The sequence below is a fragment of the Equus przewalskii genome, chromosome 8 (assembly GCF_037783145.1).
Source record: "Equus przewalskii isolate Varuska chromosome 8, EquPr2, whole genome shotgun sequence".
Classification (NCBI taxonomy): domain Eukaryota; kingdom Metazoa; phylum Chordata; class Mammalia; order Perissodactyla; family Equidae; genus Equus; species Equus przewalskii.
Window position 1 is genome coordinate 55217909 of NC_091838.1, and position 22330 is coordinate 55240238.

The 22330-nt window shown below is 39.1% G+C and overlaps 2 protein-coding genes across 3 annotated transcripts in view; one reads left to right on the forward strand and one right to left on the reverse strand.

The window, feature by feature from the left end:
• NUDCD1 (NudC domain containing 1) overlaps window positions 1–11288 on the reverse strand; it is a 76782-nt gene extending 65494 nt beyond the window's left edge. Inside the window, exon 1 of the mRNA XM_070630829.1 lies at window positions 10919–11288. Coding sequence (XP_070486930.1) covers window positions 10919–11036 — 118 coding nt within the window. The 5' untranslated portion in view covers window positions 11037–11288. The remainder of the gene's footprint in view (window positions 1–10918) is intronic.
• Window positions 11289–11293: 5 nt separating this feature from the next.
• ENY2 (ENY2 transcription and export complex 2 subunit) lies at window positions 11294–20809 on the forward strand. Of its 2 annotated transcripts, none has more exons than XM_008536134.2 (5): window positions 11294–11429; window positions 12924–13000; window positions 16519–16589; window positions 17953–18027; window positions 20548–20809. In XM_008536134.2, exons 2-5 carry the CDS (start codon window positions 12933–12935, stop codon window positions 20622–20624), a joined length of 291 nt encoding a protein of 96 aa, XP_008534356.1. In that variant the 5' UTR covers window positions 11294–11429; window positions 12924–12932; the 3' UTR covers window positions 20625–20809. The 2 variants fall into 2 exon arrangements, with proteins under 2 accessions (XP_008534356.1, XP_008534355.1); XM_008536133.2 differs by having other exon boundaries at window positions 11363–11501.
• Window positions 20810–22330: the final 1521 nt, after the last annotated feature.

Here is a 22330-nt window from a genome sequence, read left to right on the forward strand (position 1 = left end):
GACCTCTGCCTCCCATTCCTCCTCTCCTTCCATGCAGACAGGAACCCTGACAGCTCAGGACTGCCCATGACCTAGAATTAATTTCTGCTCCAACAGAAAATATATAAGTGGACTACGCCTGGCCACTACTTTACCTTAATATGAAACTCACCCTACTATATTCTGATTGCAAGTAATTTCTTCTTTTTCCAGAATGATCACCTGTCCTATTTCTACTACCTGCCTTGAGTCCTGGCTGACTTATATTCATTCATTTATTTATTCAGCAAATATTTTAATCGGCACAAATTATACAAAGATGAGCAAAGAGCACAAAATCTACCTTCTTAGCATTTATGAGCCAGTAGGGAAACAAATATTAGTCAAATAATCACACAAATAAATATATAATTAAAATGTAATAAATGTTACAAAGAAAAATTACTGGTACCATGAGAACAAATAACATGAGGACCCAATCTACTTGGGGAAATTAACGAAAGCTTTCAAAAATTGGAGTCAAGCTACAAAGGATAAGGTAGAATTAACTTAAGAAGAAATATACCTACACACACACACAGAGACAGACACACACACACCCTCTGCCTATTTATTAAAGGCAGAAAGAAAAGTAGACAAAAGTAGGAGGAAAAACTTGTGTTCAAAGAATCAAAAGAAGGCCAGACCGGCTGAAATACAGAGCAATAAGCAGAACTGTTGAAGGGAAGGCTACAGATGAAGGAAGCTAGAGAACTGGGCAGAATTTGGTACATGAAAGGCTTTTCAGACGTAAAATCATTACAACTTTATGATGGCTTTGATAGAGGCTGAGGAAATTGTTATTCTATAACTCGAGGAAGTATTTATTTTATAAGGAACAGTTAGAAATACATATTCCACTGATTAGAGGGAAACAAACATCAATTCTTGGTTTTGTAGCACCACTGTGTGGATGAAACTCGATATTGCAGGAAATGTACACGGTAACATAATGGCCCAAAGCAGTAACACTAGGCAATGATACAATAAATACATTTTCTTTGTATTTGCGCCAAAGATCCCAGGGCAATCCTGAACAAGCCAGAGGGTTCTTAGCCCTTTGCCTTTACAACACCTCATCTGTGAACATATGAATCTGGGAAACCACTATTAGAAGACCACGATATAGTCTAATTGTTGCACTCAGACGAAATAATTTATGTAAATTATTAGGACACAGAAATGAGCCAAGGATATATTACGTACTTACTATTTGTAAAAGTTGTTAGTGCATGGAAAAGACTGCCTATCTGGCCTCAAATGAGAAAGGAAAACTTACCATTGCATTTACCATGTCAATCATCTTGAAAATAAACAGGCAGGCAGAGCACCTGAGAGAAGATGACAGAGCTTAACCACTGACACAGCTCTTTGTAGAGCCTCCTAATAGAGAGGGTGGAGAGCAGGGAGTCTCCAATCTCTTAGATCTTTAAAAGGGTTGAAGAGGAGGAATCTCTTTAACAGAGGGCTAAGAAGCCAGTGTAATAAATATTTTATTATTTAATATTACTTGCACTGGAAATAAAAGAGCTTTGTTGAAAAATCCTTGTTAGTCTTTTAAAAAGAATGTAGGACCTGACAAGAAGAGAATCTCCTCTAATCTTGACCTAAATTCCTTACAAAATATGCATGGAACCTCAAAAATCTACAGTGTTTCATTCACAAACAGTTTATTGAATGTCTACTATGTGCCTGAAACTGAGCTCTGCATTTGAGCATACACTGGTCAATAAAACAGACATCATGCTTACACTAACAGAGCTAGCAATAGTGACAATTACTGCATCTTTTCCTTTCAAAATATACTATTATGCTGAACTACAGGAAACTGCCAATATTCAACTCTCTTGGCACCAAATAAATATGATTCTATCTAATATTTATATAAGCAAAGTACAACAGTTTAAAATAAAGGAGAGAGTAGTAGAGGCAAAGAATATTAACTTACAAAGGTCACCTCTTAGACCACTTATCTTTTAATCATACCCAATGAGTTGTCTTCTTTTCACCTAGTTATTGAGTTTTCTCTCTACATATAAAGATGTAAAAAGTAAGAGAACAGTTTATATAACAAGTTCTGAAGCAAGCTTTATGGAACAGGGCAGGGACAGAATCAGGTGCATTGCTCCCACTAAGCTATTTTATACCATGCTTCTGCACACATTAACACATTCATCTCCTCTCTTCTCCTATTTTCCTCTGTAAGAGGAGGTGTAAATTTCATAGTAAACTCTACGCAAACACAATGGTAATATGGCTCTTCTCTTCCTTTATTCCAGTTACAGCCTAAATCTTCACCAGCTTGTGTTCTCCCCGTCCTGAAGAAAGCGCTCAGAGAGACTACATAAAGCAGTAGAGGGGCCGGCCCTGTGGCCGAGTGGTTAAGTTCGCGTGCTCAGCTTTGGCGGCCCAGGGTTTCGCTGGTTCGGATCCTGGGTGCAGACACGGCACTACTCATGAGGCCACGGTGAGGTGGCGTGCCACAACTAGAAGGACCCACATCTAAAATATACAACTATGTACTAGGGGGATTTGGGGAGAAAAAGCAAAAAAAAAAAGATTGGTAACAGTTGTTAGCTCAGCTGCCAATCTTTAAAAAAAAAAAAAAAAAGCAGTAGAAAAAGCATATCTTTAGGGTCAGCTTTGCCACTGACAAGTACTTTGGTTAAGTTCCCTAACCTTTCTACTGCATCTCCTCATCCTTAATAAAGGTTACTACTACTCATCCTATAAAAGTACTGACAAGTTTAAATTAAAAACATATAAAGTATTTGCTATAAGGCACATAAGAAGAATTTTAAGTGTTGATCTCCCTGTTCCTCTTCTCCGTTCCAGGTGTTTATGATTCCATTCTCTCCTGCCTCTTCTAGGCCCTTCCTCCAGGGGTTATCGCCTCTCTACTGGTCCCTTCTCCTCCACTTAAAATATGCTGAAAATTTCCCCACTCACAAAACAAACAAGTGAAAAAGGTTTCTTCTTCTCTGCCCTGCACTCAAAGCAGAGCTCTCTCCTACCCTGTACTTCTCAAACTTCTTTCAAAAGCAGTCTACACTCCCATTTTCTCATTATCTTCATTAAGCCATCCCAGTTTTGTTTCTAGCTCTACTATTTTATAGAAAGTATTTTTTCATTTCAAAATACATGTTGAATAACTTTGCTTATAGCCAAGATGGAATAGTCACCAGATTTATCTTTCCTTCAGAAATAACCAATATGATAAAATAAAATAAGCCAGACAAAACTACATGAAACAGTACTCCTCTAGACGCTAGAGATCAGGCAACAAAGAAAAGCAACCCTTAAGAAATGAGAGATAAGTGAGGTGAGCCCTACCACTGCCCCAGCGTACTGCCTTGAGTGAGTTTCCAGACCATGGCACCAAGAGGGGAAAGTGAGGTCAAATCTGGCAGGCTCTGTGAGTTGAGGAAACTGAGTTGAAAGTCTTGGGAGACCAAGGGAGCTATAGTTCATCAGCCAGAGTACCAGAAAAGAGAGAGTCACACAGAGAGAGAACTCAGAGGGTCTCTCTCAAATATTCAGCAGAGTACTTACGGCATATGTTTAAGGGAACAAGCCCAGGCCAGGGAAAAAAACATCTGAAAGGATTAGCAGGGCAGTGGCGGGTGCTCACACAAGGCTGGGAGCTGTAACTGTTTCTGCCAGGCAGCACGGTGAAAACTCCTAATTCATGGGATGATGGGTAGAGTATACAGAAAAGTCTTGTCTCAGTAGTGGGGAATAATTAGCCCTTGACTGAGCATTGCTCCAGACCAGCCTAAAAAAACATAAAAGCAAGACTCAATGGAATTAACCTGTTCCCAAGTAACTCAACTGCATCCCGGAACAAAGTTCAAGAAGATTTATAAGAATACAGAAGTATCCTGCACCCAACAAGGTAAAAGTCACAATTTCTGGCATCCAATCATAGATTATCAGGCATCCAAAAAGGAAAGAAAACAAAACTCAAAATGAGGAGAACAATATATCAATACATAACTGACACAGAAGTTATAATTAGCAGAACAGAACATTAAAAGTGATTAAAGTACATTATGTTCGAAACGATAGAGACATGAAAGATGTAAAAATGATGTAAATCAAACTTCTAGAGATGAAAACTACAATATCTACAATGAAAAATACACTGTATGGGATTATCGAAAGACAGATGTTGCAAAAGAAAAGATTAGTGAAATTTAAGGCATGAAAAGAGAAACCAGCCAAAACAAAACAGGAAAAAATAGAATGAAAAAATATATGAAAAGAGCACTGATGAGCTGGGATCAACTTCCAGCAATCTAAAATTCAGTAACTAGAGTCCTCGAAGGAGATAAGTGAGAGGAAAAATAACTGGAAGAAATAATGACTGAAAACCTTCTGAACTTGATGAAAACTATAAACTCACAGATTTAGGAAGCTCAACAAACCCCAAGTACAAGAATCACAAGAAAAACCACACCAAGGCACAACATAATCAAACTACTCAAAACCAATGTAAAAGAGAAAAATTTTAAAAGCAGCCAGAGGAAAAAAGACATGTTATATATAAAAGAACAAAGATAGGATAACATCAGATTGGTCATCAGAAGCGATACAAGCAAGACAGTGGGGCAACACCTTTAAAGTACGGCAAGAAAAAAACTGTCAACCTAGAATTCTATACATGGTAAAAATATCTTTTGAAAACCAAGGCAAAATAAAAATGTTTTCAGATACAGTTATGCACCGCTTAATGACAGGAACATATTCTGAGAAATGTGTCAGGCGATTTTGCCATTTGTTGAACATCACGAAGTGTACTTACACAAACCTAGATGGCTATAAACCTACCTAGGTGCTAATCTTATGGGACCAGTGTTGTATGTGTGATGTGTCACTCACCGAAACGTTGTTCTGTGGCACATGACTGTACACAAAAGATGAAAGATTTCATCACCAGAAGACCCACACTCCAAGAAATACTAAAAGTCCTTCAGGTAGAAGGAAAACCATACAGATAAAAATACGGATCTGCACAAAGGAAGGAAGAGTACCAGAAGTGGCAACTGTATATAAGTAAATACTTAAGATTTTTTTCTCATTTAAATCTCTTCAGGAGATAATTATTTAAATAAAATAATAAAATAAAAATAAAATAAAAATAATAACAATGGGGGGCCAGCCCCATGGCCAAGTGGTTAAGTTCGCGCACTCCACTTCAGCAGCCCAGGGTTTTGCCATTTCAGATTCTGAGCGCGGAAGTGGCACCACTCATCAGGCCATGCCAAGGCTGTGTCCCACATGCCACAATTAGAAGGACCCACAACTAAAAATATACAACTATGTACCAGGGGGCTTTGAGGAGAAAAAGGAAAAATAAAATCTTTAAAAATAATAATAATAACAACGTATTGTGAGACTATACTAATATGTAAAAGTAAAACGCATGACAACAATAGCATAAAGGCCAGGAGTAGAGAAATGGAAGTATACCATTGTAAGGTTCTTAAACTACAGATGAAGGAGTATAACATCATTTGACTGTATCATGTAATAAGTTAAAATTGTATACTATAAACCCTAAAGCAACCACTAAAATAACAAAGAGCTATATAGCTAATAAGCCAACAAATGTGATAAAAATGGACTCATAAAAAATAATCCAAAAGAAGGCAGAAAAGCAAGAAAATGCCATTTTTCCAAAGACTAGATGGGACAAACGGAATACCAATAGCGAGAAGAAAGACCCAAACTAGCAAAATCAACAACCACATTAAATGTAAACAGTCTAATTAACAGATGGAGATTGTCAGACTGATTAGAAAAGCAAGACCCAATTATTTCTGCCAATAAAAAATGCATGTTAGGGGCCAGCCCCACAGCCTAGTGGTTAAGTTTGGCATGCTCCCCTTCAGCAGCCTGGGTTCGGTTCCCGGATGCAGACCTACACCATTTGTCCGCAGCCATGCTGTGGCGGCAACCCATGTATAAAATAGAGGAAGACTGGCACAGATGTTAGCTCAGGGTGAATCTTCCCCAAGCAAAAAGAGGAAGATTGGCAACAGATGCTAGCTCAGGGAAAATCTTCCTCAGGAAAAAAAAAATGCACGTTAAATACTAAGACACAAACAGGTTAAAAGTAAAAGGATAAAAAAAATAGATATATACTATGATAACATTAATCAAAAGAAAGCTAGAGTGACTATTTTAATATCAGTAGATTTCAGAGCAAAGACTATAACCAAGAATAAAGAAGGTTATTCCATAATGATAAAGGAGTCAATTTATCAAAAGGACATAATAATCAATAAATGTTTATGCAATATATCAGAGCTTCAAAATATATAATGCAAAAACTGATAGAACTGAAAGGAGAAATAGAAAATCCACAAGTATAGTCAGAGGTTTCAACATTCCTCTGTCACACAACAAAGAGGAACTCAAAGTAACAATGCTGAGTAAAGGAAGTCGGACCAAAAGAGTACATACTATACAATCCATGTATATAAAACTCCAGAAAATGCAAACTAATCTATAGTGACAAACAGCAAATCTGCAATTGCCTAGAGATGGAGGAAGCGGGAAGGGGAGGGAACAGAGGACTGCTTACAGAAGGGCACAGGGAATTTTGGGGGATGATAGCTAAGTTTAAAATCTTGATTGTGGTGATGACTTCATGAGTGCATACATAAATCAAAACCTTTCAAACTGTACAATTAAATATGTGCAGTTTACTATCAATTATATTTCAATAAAGCTGTTTAATGTGTGTGATATAAAATCATCTATTATTCACCAGGCCTGCTCTAGGCCTAGAAATAAAGCATTGAAAAAGATGGACACAGGACCCATCAATACAGACTAGTCTTAGCAAACACAGAACTTCTGTCTTAAAACAAAACTGTCTTAGCAAAGAAAACAGACACCAAATGCTACAAGGTGTGACAAAGTCTATGAAGTGATGGTACTATGGGAAAGTACAGTGCAGATTCTAATTTGCACAGATTCTATCATATACATCCTAAGTAGTACAGAAAGGAATCTCTGAGTAACTAACATGTAAACCAAGATGACAGAATGGAGTATAAATTAGCTAGGTGAAATATAGGGGGAAAACATATACAAAGACATTTACTGAATGAAGATTCTAAGGAAAATACATCTATAAGATAAATGCCCAGAAATGGAATTGCTGGGTCAAAAGACCATTACAATTTTATTAAAAAAGGGCTTTTTTGCTTAGTTCTTTGGACTAGAAAAAGACAAAGTGACATTTACTGTTTATGTAGCAGATGGAATTTTAGAACAATTTAATAACATTATCTAAGACAAGAGAATAAAAGTCAGTGCTCCAAGCTCACTGAGATGAGAGACCACATCTTCATCCTCACATCCCAAATGCAGAGCTTCATACACCAGAGGTGCCCACAACGGTTTGTTGAATTCATGTGAATCCCTGGGTTAGTATAAAAGAAATCAAATTGTCAGGAAGAGCTCCTCAATCATACCTCATTATCTCTAGAAATCACTGTTTTTAAAAGAACTAACTTCTTCTTCATCATCATTCCCAAGTGATTTTCTTTTTTTTTGCTGGGCAACATTCACCCTGAGCTAACATCTGTTGCCAATCTTCCTCTCTCTCTTTTTTTTTCCTCCTTCTAGTTCTTCTATGTGAGCCACTGCCACAGCATAGCTACTGACAGATGAGTGTTGTGGTTCCGTGCCCAGGAACCAAATCCAGGCCACCAAAGCAGACTGCGCCAAACTTTAACCACTAGGCCATCAGGGCTGGTTCTCCAAATAATGTTTAATGAAAGTCCCTCACATGAACTATTCCAAAAGTCTCCAAACTGGTCTCCACGTCTCCATTCCTCTCATCTTCTAAACTCAATCTCCACAGAGTCTAAGAGTCCCCAAATCTCTAATTTCCCTTCTATACTTAAAACCTTAAATGGCACCTCATCACCTCCAGCTGTGCATCCCAAACACAGACTCTAAGATCAACACTACTGGAATGAAGGGAGAAAAAGGACAACTTAGTGAGTTTTTCATAAAGTTAATGTATTCAATTTAGAGGACAATTTATTGTGAGATTTTTGCTTCCTGCTTTTTTGGTGTTAATATATCCTTTTGTTTACGAACAAATGCCTGAGTACACAATAGTTTTTAAGAAACATCTCCACTTAGCAAATTAAAAAGTTGGCAAATCTCTAACAGCTGAGCTTTATTTTTTTATTGGACTGGCCCACGAAAAAGTCTGGGAAACACTGACTTATAGGATAAAGTCCAAAAGACAAACAGTGCCCTCACCTATCTAAGTCCTCATTCACTTTCCCAGATTCTTTCCTCTGGCAATGCAGGACTGCAATAGTGTTCTACACACAACCTAATTTTTTCCCTTTGGTCATGCTTTCCCATAAATGGAATGACCTCAACCATTCCTTCTCTTCTTCATTCACTCAATTTATTGAGTACCCACTATGCCAAGCATTAGAGATAGAGCAGCAAGCAAGAGAGAAACATCACTGTCTTAATGGAGCTCACAGCCTAGTGGAGGAAACAGATATCAAATAAATAGAGAATTAAAACCTCTGATAAGTACTGCCTAATGGAGAACAGAATGCAGGAGCCCCAAAGTGAAGACAGGAATGCTAGTCAGGAACCTACTATAATTCAGTTAAGAGATAACCATGGTTTGGACAAGGGCAGAGGCATGGAAAAGTCAAAATCTTTGAGTTGACTGGTTTTGCTGACAAATTAAATAGGGGCTAAAAGAGAAGAAATATAAGAAAGATGACTCCAGCAGGAGTAACTATACTGACTTGCACTAACAGGTCCAATTTTTTATGCCTCCCTGGATCTATGCCCTTTGGTTTGAGCTTCCCATACTGACTCTAGGCTTAATTAGGACATGGTTTGGCCAATGGGACAACAGCAAACTTATTGCAAGCAGTAGATTGAAAAAGCACTTGTGTACTACTTCTTGTCTCTTGGAATAAGCTTGGGCTAGCCTGCTGAAGGATGAGAGACCGAATGCAGGAAAGCCAAGTGGAGACCATCTGAAATAATCTTAAAGCAGCCGATAGCCAGAGAACCTCCAAACACAGAAAGAAGTCCAGTCATGACTAGAATCATCTGGCCAACCTGGAGACTTGTGAGCAATAATAACTGCTTATTGCTTTGAGCCACTGAGTTTTCGGGTGGCTTTTTATTTTTTATTCAAGTTTTTTTTGCAGGGAAAAATTCCCCCTGAGCTAATATGTGTAGCCAATCTTCCTCTTTTCTGTCCCCTCCCCAGAGCTCCAGTATATGATTGTATATCCTAGTTGCAAGGTGTTCTAGTTCTTCTATGTGAGCTGCTGCCACAGCATAGCAAGTGACAGACAGGTGTGGTTTCACCACCGTGAAGCAAACCCAGGCTACAGAAGCAGTGAGCACCCAAGTTTAACCACTAGGCCATCAGGGCTTGCTCTGGGGTGGTTTTTGGTTTTTTTTTTTTTGAGGACTATTAGCCCTGAGCTAACTACTGCCAATCCTCCTCTTTTTGCTGAGGAAGACTGGCCCTGAGCTAACATCCACGCCCATCTTCCACTACTTTATATGTGGGACGCCTACCACAGCATGGCTTTTGCCAAGCAGTGCCATGTCCACACCCGGGATCTGAACCCGTGAACCCCAGGCCACTGAGAAGCTGAAGGTGCGAGCTTAACTGCTGTGCCACAGGGCCGGCCCCTGGGGTGGTTTTTTAATGCATTAGCTAACCCGGTGGTACCATTTACTCATACAGGGTGGGAGAGGGTAAGAGAGGGAATGAAAAGAAACATCAAGCTCATTTTCTCTTACCCTGGTCAACTCCTACCTATCCTTTAAAGCTCAACTTAGGTAGCAACTCCTCCAGGAAGCTTTCCCAGTTCCCCCAAGCTGGTTTGGAAAAGATATTGAAGTACTATCATTACGTTTTGTACATATCCCTATCACTGCCTTACTACATTGTTTTACAACTATCTGTTCACACTTTTCTTCCTAAATAGATAATGGCATTTTTATGCCACCGACTGTGTCATATTCATCTTGATATTATCAACATGTAACATAAAATAAGCTCTCAATAGACGTTTCTGAATTTAATAAATGAATTAATAAATATTTGTTTGATACTATAAAACCTATTAACCCTAGATCAGTATTTTTCAAAGTGTGATCCACTGACAACGTGCATCAGAATCAGCAGGAGTGGGTATTAAAAATGTAAATCTCTGGGCTCTTTATCACTAACGAAAATGTCATTCTTTACGTTGTAAAAGCAAGGATGAATATTCTGGGCAGTTACAGATAAACAAAACAAATAGTAGAAGTGTGGGCACTAAGTCGACCTTTCTTCAAAATTTTCTAGAGCTGTAATCCACAACAAAGTCCTTAGTCTGATAGCACTTAGGTAATCGAAAATGCTCTAAACTACACCGGAGGTTCTAAGACAAGGGTCTCGGCCAGAGGAAACAGGAGCTAGGGGCCCTTCAAAGAGGCGTGGCTTCTCAACGCAAAGTTTACAGAGGATGCTCCAGGAGGAAAGCACGTCGTGAGCTTTCTCCGCAGCAGGGGCCAGGCCGGGGACGCACAGGCGGCTGGAGCCCAAGCAGGACCCGCGTGCCGGACGGACCTCGGAGCCGGGCGGCCGGGCCGAAAGCCACCCAGGGTCCCGCCAGGGAAGAGCCGCGCGAAGGCGGCCCCCACGGGGTTCCGGAATGGACATCCTTTCACAGAGACGGCCACCCTGGATCCACCCCAGCCCGACGGGCTGTGAGGAGGGCCCCGGTCGCCTTGCTTGCCCGAGTCAGAACGGAAGAAAATGAGGGAAGGGTCGGGCCGAGGGCAGCCGAAAGGGGAAAGGAACCGAGTGCGAAGGGGCGCCGCCGCTTCCCACCTGCGTCAAGCTCCAGCTGGTAACAGGGCAGAGGCTCGAGGGAGAGCTTGTAACCCTCGAAACGAGGATCCAACAGAGGTCTCTTGACTCGCAGGGAGCAATTAGCGGCCACGTCCATCGTCTTCCAGGGTCCTAGCGTGAGAATTAATAAAGCTCTTGTTGAAAGGTCCGCGCTTCACTCGTAGTATTGAAGCAAGGAGGCGGCGTGGTTCCCATCCCAGAAAACACTGCGGTGCAGAATGCCGTCTGGGAAATGTAGTGCCCATAAGAAAGTTGACTCTGTTGCACGCTGGGCTATGTAGTTTTCCGGGGACCTTAACGCCCCAGCGACAGCAGGGTCTGGACTCTCTTACCCAGAGGGCTAAGCGGCCAGGAGGCGGCCCGCGCTGGTTAAATTCTCACATTATAGGCAGGGTGGCAAGACCCCGCCCCGGAAATGCGTGTTCTAGCTTTCTGTGTGCTTAGGTGCCCGAGCTACTGAGGGTCTAGGTCCGGGCAGCCGAAGAGTGTGGTAGGTAACGGTCGTCAGCGCAAGGGTCATTTCGTCGCTGGGAAGGGACGGCCCTCGCCCGCGGTGATGGTGGTGAGCTATGCCCGTGGTCCTCAGGGCCGGGACCCGGGCCCAGCCCAGGCTCCTTTCGATGTGCTGTCTTTCGTTAGCTTCCCCGACCCGCGCTCGCGGGCCTGTAGGGCTCTCCGACAGGGCGTGCTACCGGAGTTGGCCTGAAGCCAGTCCTCGCTTTGTTTTCTGGCTCCTCCCCTCCCGCCTCTCCCGCTGTCTCCGCCCTATTCTATTTGCCAAAAGAATGTCTGAACTGGGGGGGATCCCCTAGCGCCCTTGTTTTACCAGTGAGAAAACTGAGGCCTTTAAGAATTGACTGGTCCAAGGTCACTATCCCTATTTTAGGGGCCAAGGCGAGATCAAGTTCAATGTTCTAGGAATTGTACTGGCTAGACCTTAGAATTATTTTGAAAATGTTAGCCTCCAACTACAAAACCAAACATTTCCTAGTGTTATCTCAACCCTTCCTTCTTCTTGTTCCACTCACAAAAAGAAAAAAAAATGTTTTTCAACTCTGAAAACTCATTGCCAGTCTTGAGTTTTCCTGTAGGGGAGATGGGAGAGGACAAAAGTAGTCTCAAGTTAGTGACAGCTTAGGTGGAGTAACGTTAGGTTATTCCGAGTTTTGCAACCTAACCTTCTTCTCCTTTCTACACTATTTTGGTTTGGGCTATCTGTTTTTACTGAAAATTGAGAATTTTCTAAGTTTGGAATTCGTTTTTAAGTTGTTTTCCCCTTATCGCACCAGCAAGCTTTGGTAAAGAGCCTGCACACACACTCTTACAGCTAGTTTGGCAGTTGTAATTCTGGCTACGTGCCAGTGAAAAGTAGTCAAGTAAAGCCTTCAGGCCTTATCTGGAAATTTCATTTTCCACCAACAGCGCTTAATCTTTTATTGATGTTTAGGTTATATGGCTCCCTCAAAATTTTGAAGGCCCTCAAGGTGCAGAAATGATTAACAGACAGTTATAATGTGCTGTTAAAGTGTTTTGGGGCTTCTGGGTTCAAAGTACCTGAGTTCAAATTCTGCCTTCACTGCTTTTTATCTCGGTGCCTCAGTTTCCTCATCTGTAAAATACAAAGTATGTTAGTAATACTTACATAAAAGAATAAGATCTGGGAATTAAATGAGGTGAAAAACCAATGTGTTAGCCCAGTACCAGGCACATATGTGTTTAAGAAATGTTACAATAATTATTATTACCCAAAGACTCATTAGTAAAGGGTATATGGGGGAAGAAATTGTAAAGTGAGTTCATCAGTATAACTTCTTGGGTACAGTAAATAATATTAAGAGTAGTGACATTGTTAACACAGCGTTGAAATTTATCACCCCTTCAGTTGATAGAATGTATGTTAAGAATGTTGAGAGGCTTGCCTAGAGAATTTAGAAGAAGATGCTTTGTAAGTGTTCTATATCTGAAAATACATGTTGATGTTCAGGTTAGCAAGATGAACAAAGATGCGCAGATGAGAGCAGCAATTAACCAAAAGTTGATAGAAACTGGAGAAAGAGAACGGTAAGTAATAGATTGTGTTAATTTAACATCTTTAAGTTATAGTTACATTATATATAAGTATCTAAATAGCAAGGAACAAAACTGATGTCAAGGGAAAGAATTACAGAAGATTGAGGTTATCAAAAGCTTCAATTCCTAATATCTATAAAAGATAGTTAGGTCTGTTCAATATTGTAAGACTTGAAGGGCAGTGGGTAATGCAGAAGGATGAACAGGAAATGACTCTCAAAGGATATATAGTAGAGAAGAAAAACACCCAAATAACTACAATTGAAGACATGTTACCCAGGTTTTAACGGGGAGACGATGTGATAGAACTAGTTTCAGTTACCGAGCTCTCTTAACCTCAGAGCAGCATGTACTGTTCCTACTCTCTGAAAATTCCTCTTCCTTCCTCTCATCTTTAGCTAATTCTAGTTCATTTTTCAGGTGTTAATGTAAATATCATCTCTTCTAGGTATCATGTTCTCTCATAGCATTTAATCACATTGCATTGTAACCACCTGCTTTGCTAGTTTATATCCTCCAATATAATTGAAGTTCCCTGACAGCGGAAACACCCTTGTATACTGAGCATCCTGGCTAGCATGTAATTGGCCAAGTAAATACTTGAAGAATGAACAGGTTTGGACTTACGGAGGAGAAGCTGAGGAATCAAGAAAGGCTTCCAGAACCAGGGTGATAAATTATATGAGAAAATATGTATATATAAGGAAGAGAAGGGATCTTTCAACTCTACCTGGGCATTAAGGTAATCCATTTACTCAGTACCTCTAGTAAAAGAGGTACTTCAGCTAGGGGAGAAGGATTAGCAGTTCTCCAAGTCAATAAAGGAAGGAGAGAGAAGACAGTCTAGGCAGATAGAACAGAATGTGCAAAATCACAGAGATTTGTTACAACATGATAATGTTCTCAGGAACTGCTGAAATTAAAACTAGGGGGGAAATTGTGAAAGCTGTGTGGCTGCAACAGCAGACTGGAGTGTGGAGCAGGTTTTTCTCACACAGCGGCAGAGCAGAGATTAGCAGTTCCAAATTTACACCCCTCCAGCCCAGACTACCTTCCTCCTAGTAGTTTCACCACAGGGCCTAGCTTGATTACCTTCTTCCTTAGGTAATAGGCCATTTATGATCAGCCTTGTCTATGTCACATTTCCATTGCTTGACCCCTTTCCAAATTTCTTACACTGAGAGTGGTGGAGTGAGTTTTTTTTTTCTGTTAGAAAAAGGGCAGGAAAACGGGTGGTGGGTTTGCAGAAACATCTGTTGTTGATTTTATCCTTGGGTGGTGGGAGCATTAAAAGATTTTAAGAAAGGGAATAAATAGATGGCATTTGCACTTTAGGAATGTTATGCTGGCAGTGTGGAGGATCGACTTGAAGGGCTAGAGATAAAGGGAAGGAGAATGTGTTAGAAGATTATATTGGGTTAAAAATGAAAAACAGCAAAAATGGAAAGGAGAACTTAATTCTTTTTAAAAGTGAAAGCAGCAGCCCTCAATATGAGGAATGAGGAAGAAGGCAGCATCTATATCGGTGCCTTGGGAAACTGAGAGGATAATATTGGCGGTAATGAGTATAGGGGATTATGTGTTGTTTGTGTTTTCATTCACACAGCTTAAAGTTCCTGAATTTCTGCCACATGCCATGTCCTGTTAAGGTGCTGAAGATACAGTAAACAAAGTGAAGTCTGTTCTTTCATGGAGCTTACATTCTAATGGGAGGAGACAGACACTAAATCTGTAATATGCCAGATGGTGATGAGTTCTAGAGGAAAAATAAAGCAGAGAATAGTGGGGTGTGTTATTTTGTATAGAGAAAAACAAAAAATGCTTCCATGATAGAAGGATGTGAGGGAAGTGGGGAGACTCCAAGAGCCAAGGTCCTGAGACAAGAGCTTGCCTGGCATTTTGGGAGCACATGGAAGCTAATGAGACTGTGTACATTGAGAGAGGGAGAGAAGAGATGAAGTCAGAGGCAGAGCGGGGTAGGGGGCAGATCTTGAAGGGTCATTCAGGCTGTAGTAAAGACTTGGCATTTTATTCTGAGTAAATTGGGAAGCCACTGGAGGATTCTGAGCAGTAGGGGGAGAGTGAAGCGTACGAAAGAAGCAGGAGGACGAGGTAGGAGGCTTTCCTAACAATCCAGTCAAGACATGATGGGGCTTGAACCAGGGTAGTAATGGCAGCGGTGATGAAAAACATTTGGATTGTAGGTATATATTTTAAAACTGGAACCAATAGGATTTGTTCATGGATTGGATGTGTGGTGTTAACAAAGTTGCTGAGTGAAGGATGCTGCCAAGGTTTCTCCCCTGAGGAACCAAAAGAATGGAGTCGCTGTTCTGACAAGGAGAACAGGTTGAGGTGGAAGAGAAGCGAGAGTTGGATTTTGGCCCTGGTAAGATGAAAAGACCTAATTAAATATCAAGATGGAAATGTCACAGAGTGGATATATAGGAATATGGAAAGAGAAGCAGTGTGCTTTGGGACATGACTGTTTATGCTGAGAAATTAAATGATTTAGGTTGAAGATTGAGAATTTGTAAAGAGTGAGTGTGGCAAAAGGATAAGAAAGTACTGATAAGAAAATACTCTAGGGGCCAGCCCAGTGGCATAGAGGGTTAAGTTCGCACATTCTGCTTCAGTGGCCCTGGGTTTGCCGGTTCGGATCCCAGGTGCCGACCTACGCACGGCTTGTCAAGCCATGGTTGTGGCAGGTATCCCATATATAAAGTAGAGGAAGATGGGCACAGATGTTAGCTCAGGGCCAGTCTTCCCCAGCAAAAAGAGGAAGGTTGGTGGCAGATGTTAGCTGAGGGCTGATCTTCCTCAAAAAAAAACAAAAACTTGATTGCATCTCTGATGTCATCAGTTGTGATATACAGCTTTTTATTTTTTACCAGTAAGAAACAAGAAAATACTGCCAATTAATTTATAATAGGCATGCCAATTACTGAATTGTTAAAGTGTGGGAAAAAATGGTGTCAGATTCAATGAAATAACATAGTTAATGTATAATTTAGAAGGTTAGTAGGAAAAAGGGAGAAGGAAGTCTATGAGGTTAGAGAGTTAGAGTGGGGGAGTAAGAGAACTAAAGGATAAGAATTTGTAGTCAAAGAATGGAGTTTGGAGATTTCAGAGGTGCAGCTGACCCAAGCTCAACTAATACCCTCGAGAAGTTGTACAAGACCCAGAATATTCCTGTTGGTGGAGGGAAGCAGAACGTGGGTAAGAAGGCCAGAGAGTAGGGAATACTTTCTTGAGAAGTATTGTGCCCCGTCCACTTCATTTAATTTTCCTGATAACGAAATTGAGGCCCAGAGTTTAAATAACTTGCATAAGATCAAAGAACTATTTAGTGAGAGACCGAAGATTAGGCCACGGTTAGATTAAAGCTTTGTAACTAGGAGGTGGGGGATATTTAATTGAACAGCTGAACCTTTGCTTCAAACATTCCTGTCTAAGTAAGATATTGTACGTTGTTGTAGTTTAATTTGAAAACACTTCTTTTTCAACAGCCTCAAAGAGTTGCTGCGAGCTAAATTAATTGAATGTGGCTGGAAGGATCAGTTGAAGGCCCACTGTAAAGGTAATCAGTTTCATTTGGAAGATAAGCTAATTCCATTTTTCCCAACTGTGTTGGCTTGGGGTTCATTAGAAAAATTATGGTTAGTATTTTAAGGTATATTGAGTGCTCAGGCGTAACTTAAAAACAAATAGAAAATTGAATCTTTTAGTAACGATTTCCTCCTCTTGGTAATAATATGTAGACCTAATTCCTAAATTTTTAGAAATTTTCTTTGTGTTTCTCTTAAAACAAGTGAGGTGAGATTTTCTCTGCCTTCAAAGTATGGAATCCCACCTTTTTCAGTGATCTTCCTCAACGTGAAACATGAGTTATTCCTAATATGTTTTCATTTAAAACAAATTGAGCACTTTATGATTGGCAGACTTAAAGGAATTGTATCTCCTAACAGTGTTATTTTGAAAAATTCATCTATAAAAGCTCTTAGAGAATTGCAGTTATTTTTAAGAATGTAGAATGGAAGCTTGTTAAATGCTGGGTACTGATTCCACAGATAGATTATACATGTCACTAAGACAAGCCTCCTCACTTTCTGGCTCACCTTTTAGAATGATGGCATTGTGATTATTTTTAATGAATTCCCATTGTGTTGTAATGGTTTCTATAAATAATAATGATAATAGAGACTATTTATAACATTACCCCTAAGAAGGCAAAGTGGCAAATTAGTAAAAGCATAGACTTTGAGGTCATACAGACCTTCACTGATAAAAGACTAGAGCTGGATTTTAACTCATGTTTGGATGGATTAGTTAATCTTTAAGCTTCAGTTGCCTCACCTGTGAAGTGGGAGAAATGCCCACCCATTAGATTATTGTGACTATTAAATGATGTCAATTGTTCAGCACATGATGGGGCTCCAGTGCATGTTAACTGCTTTCCCCTCTTCTCTGTCTTTTGGCCTGGCCTAGAGAAGAGAAAGGAGCAAAAGAGTTGTTCTATATTTTAATTTTGGGCTATGAGATTACAAGTTAGACTCAAATAATAGGTTTTTTCCCCCCTCCATACATTTAAGAGCTGGTATGATGATAGTCAAATAAGATCTGTGTGGTTACAAGTTTCAAGCTTTTACAAATGTTAGATTTGAAATTACAGTTCAAATTTATTCTTAGTGTTATAATTATTTGTTAAGTTACAGGTTATTTAGCTGAGAGATGAACAGGCTTTTATGTTTTTGATCTGGTGAATACTTAATGTGTAAGGATGAACTAAATCTTCATAGAAAAGAAAAAAGAGAAGTGTCCTCTTTTTTGTTTTAAAGACCAGTCTGCACTCTAAAAACATGATCTTAACCCTTCCTCTATGAAAATCTTTCTTACAGATAATGATTTTAAATGATATGATTTGTTTTTTGCTTTTGCATAAGAGGTAATTAAAGAAAAAGGACTAGAACACGTTACTGTTGATGACTTGGTGGCTGAAATCACACCAAAAGGCAGAGGTAAGGGATACAAATTGTGTGAAAGGAAACATGTGCTAAAGACATGATTTTTTTTTTCTTGCTAGTTCAGCTTTTCTTTCTTTTTACAAGGAAAAGCACTTTTCCAGAATTGAGTATTTGCATTTCCTCATGTGGAAAGAGTGATAATTGTCTACCTGCATTTCTAGAATGGTCTTGAGTAACAAATGAGATAAAAGGTATAAAATGTTTTTGCACTCTAAAACAGTAGACAAATGTAAGTTGATATGGTTAAGACAGATAATTTTTAAGATACGGTATTTTGTGGAGGCAAATATCATCTGAAGCTAGGATTTATAAACTTTATCAGGTACGACATGACTCCACTTAAATTTTTAATAATTCAGAGTGTCCTCCAGCCCCTGAGCCATTGCTCTGCTGTCTCTTCTCTTATTAAAAATAAACACAGCTCTGTCTTCTTGAATGTCTAATTAAGAATTTGATAGCTCCATATCTTCATGTTCAAGGTAGTCCCTATTTAAGACCCACACTACAACCACCTTCTTAATTTCTCCCTTTAATGCGTTGTTTACAGAAAGCAAAGAAAGAGAGGAAATATTATGTTAACACTGATGATGTGTCATAAATATTAAATCAGGAACTACATCATATTGTTAGATGTAGCTACGTTATTTTCATTTGTTTTGAGAAAGTTTTTTTTGGTAGTTAAAGTGGAAGCAGATAAATTAGGTGACCTATTAGGTGTTTTCTCACAGAGAAATAGTAAAACGAATTAAGCATGAAAAGTAAGTAAGTTTGAAAATTATTACTAGAGAATACTAATTCCCCAGACTACTACTGCTGGGCAGGAGCTGCAGAATCCCATGGTTCTTTCCATCCATCTCTTTAGGCCTGGCTGCAGCTAAAAAACACGACTTTTTCATCAAGCATGTCTCAGGGAAAGAAAAAAAACAAGAGTATTGATTGTTCCCCCATCAATTTATATTTTAAAATAATTTTCTCTAATTTCTTTTTCTATTTTTCTTCTGCAATTTGCGCTTAATCTGCTAACATTCAGGAACTGGTTATGTTGGGTGGAAGTTGTCTTTGCTTGTCCTCGGACATTTCACTCCCTTATAGCCCCCCTGCTAGAGAATGAGCAAGTAAAGAGAAGTAAAAATAAATATTTTCTTTTATGTTTTCAGTCTTCTTTTTATTGTCAAGGGAAGTATTTTATTTTTTTTAAATAACATACAGTAAAATTGACCTTTTTTAGTGTGTAGTTCTGTGAATTTTATGTGCATGGTATAGATTCATGTAATCACCACCCCCAAAAAACTCCCACATGCTGCCTCTTGACAGTCACACCCTATCCCTCACACCCAGGCAGCTGATCTGTTCTTGATCACCATAATTTTGATTGAAAGTATGTTTATTACACATATGGATCACATTTCCAGTTGACTTGAATTAATAATGTCTTTATTTCTAGGCAGGCTTAAACGAAACAATTTATAAATAGAAGTATCTATCTTATTTGATTTGTGTGCTTATATGTGGAATTCTTTATAGAAATATTGAATGTATCTGAAGTTTTTCATTTCCTCTGGATACAAGCAAATAACATTAGAAGTTTTAGTGAATTCTCCAATATCCTTATTTATTAGTAGCCAGAAGAGGAAAAACAGTAGTGTAGATTTGTTTATTGGCATTTAATATTAATTAAAATTTCAGAAAGTCGGTTTCCCTTTTTTTTCGTTTTTAGTTTAATACTCTAGATAACACAGTCGTATGGTTAAGAATTCAAAAAGTAAAAATATAGCGTAACTACTGTTGCAGTGTTTGCGTCTTTGCTGAGTCAGTTTATTTATTGAGTGCATTTATTTCAATAAAATACTGCCAAATTACCTTCTCAAAAATGTGCCAGTTTATACTCCCACCAGCTAATAGGAGAGTGCCAGTTCTCCCTCAGTCTTGCCAACATTGTGTTATTGACCTTCTGCTGTTAGCCAGTCTGATTGATAAAACATGCTGTCTGAGTGTGGTTTTAATTTTTGTTTCTCCTGGGTTAAGCCCCTCTTATGTTAAAAAACTATGTGGTTCTCCTTTTCTTCACCTCCTTTGCACATTTTTCTGTTAGCCTGCTGATCTTTTTCTTTTCAATTTGAAAAAATTGTGTAGGAGAGAGATTAGCCTGTTTCTCCCCAATTTTATCTTCTGACTTTGTTTATGGTGATTTTGGCCAAGCTTAAGTGGTTGTTTTTAAATCCAATTTATCAATCTTTTACAGCCTGTTTTTAAAAAGGCCTTTTCTACTCCTAGTTTAAAGAGTTTCCCATGTTTTCTCATCAATGTGCAATGTATTTAGGTATTGGGTAGTTCGTTAAAATAATAAACTACAAATATACTTTATTATTTCAGATATCTTTACCTATTTTTTATTGAAGCATGAGGATTATTTATAAAATTTTGTTACTAGTAATCCTGAATAATATCAAATCTCACATTAACATATATTAATTGGAATCTTCTTACTCTTATATTTTTGTTTTTATATTTCAGCCCTGGTCCCTGACAGTGTAAAGAAGGAGCTCCTACAAAGAATAAGAACATTCCTTGCTCAGCATGCCAGCCTTTAAGATTGAATTAGATTGTGTTGTTTTGTGGTTTTATTTCTGAAAGTAACACTTGCCATAAATTAGGAATCAGTTTCCCAAAATAAAATCCTTTTTTGTATGATGGTATACAGTTTTCAGTAATGATGTATACATTGTATTGATTTTTTCCCTAAATGTGTTATTTTAATAAATATCTCATGAATGAGTTTGAAGTTTCCTTGGATTTTGGAATAAATGGGACTTTTTAAATAATTCACGTTTGTTGACAGAGAAAGTCAGAATTAATGTAGTTTTATGTGTGCAAATGTCTGTGCTATAACTGAGGAGAAGTAAGCATCCTCTTCTGATTGTCTGGATGTGGTGTTTTCCTCTTTTGAATCAGTATAATATTTTATAATACATGTCGCACCTTGTACTACAGTTGTCTTATTTCTTATTTGTTATAAACTGAGGGTTAGGACTGGGTCTTACTCATCTTTATGTGCCTTCCTTATTCCTCAAAGAATTTACCATCCTATTGGAAGAGAGAACATTTGCAAACTGGCTCCATACCAAGCTCCTCTCACATATTCTACTCATCTGAACTTTGAAAGCAGAAACTAAATTGCATCCTCACATACTAAGGTCAAGAAAGAACTTAATGGGAAATAATCTCAACCCATAGCTTTACTCTGACATCAAGATTGCCAAATCCAATGGACTCTTGTCTGTTCTTATGTGACCTCCGCTGGAAAATGAGATTGTTGACCATCCTGCCACTTGGAACTTTCTTGCCATTCCTCACACTGTGTCTTCCTACCACTGGAAGTTCCTTCTGTTTCTTGTGAAGTACCTTTTGCTGTATGGGACTTTAAATAACGGTGTTTGTAGGGCTCCCTCCTGGACGCTCTGTCTGACAAATGATAACACTTTCCTGGGCAAATCCCAGGAAACTTGGGTCAGACCATGACTTCAAATACTAACAGGTTTATAAATGGTAAATTACACCTCCAAACCAGACTTCAACCCAGCCTCCAGACCATGTGCCCAACTGCTATGGATCAGCTTCCTTGGATGTTACATAAACACTTCAAACTGACCCTACCTAAAATAGTGATTTTCTTTCTTCTAGTAACTACCCCTACTGTGTTCCTTATCTCTGTGAGTGGTACCTCCCAGCCATACAGATTGCCCAGGGAGCTTGTTAAAATACTGATTCTGAGCATAAGGGATATGGCACAAGATTTCTGACAAGCTGCCAGTCAGTGCTCACACTGCTAATAGAGGACCCCTATTAAGCGTAGCGAGGCTGTGAATTGTCCACTCCTTGCCCTCTTAACTGCCTTAGTTCAAGCCAGATTAGTTCAGTAGGCTCCTAATATTTCCTTGCTCTGTTGTTCCAGGCCACCTCCAATATCTCTTCCACACTATTGCCTAAGTGACCTTACTAAAATTCAAGCCTGGTCATTTTATTCCCCTACTCAGAATTTCTCAATGGCTCTTCATAGTTTTCAGAGTAAAATTCAAGCTCAACCGTAGCATCTAGGCCCTGCGTGATCTGACAGTATTTCTCTAGTTAAAAAGTCCCCAAAAGTATCAAGAGTTTTCATCTGTTAATACCTTTGAAAATCCATCAAGCTAGGAAGCCCTTCTGCTTAATCTCATTCTTTCTTGTCCTAAAATTCAGCTTGCATTTTTAAAACATTCTGACATTCCTCTGTTCGATTTAGATTCCCCACCTGTTTTTC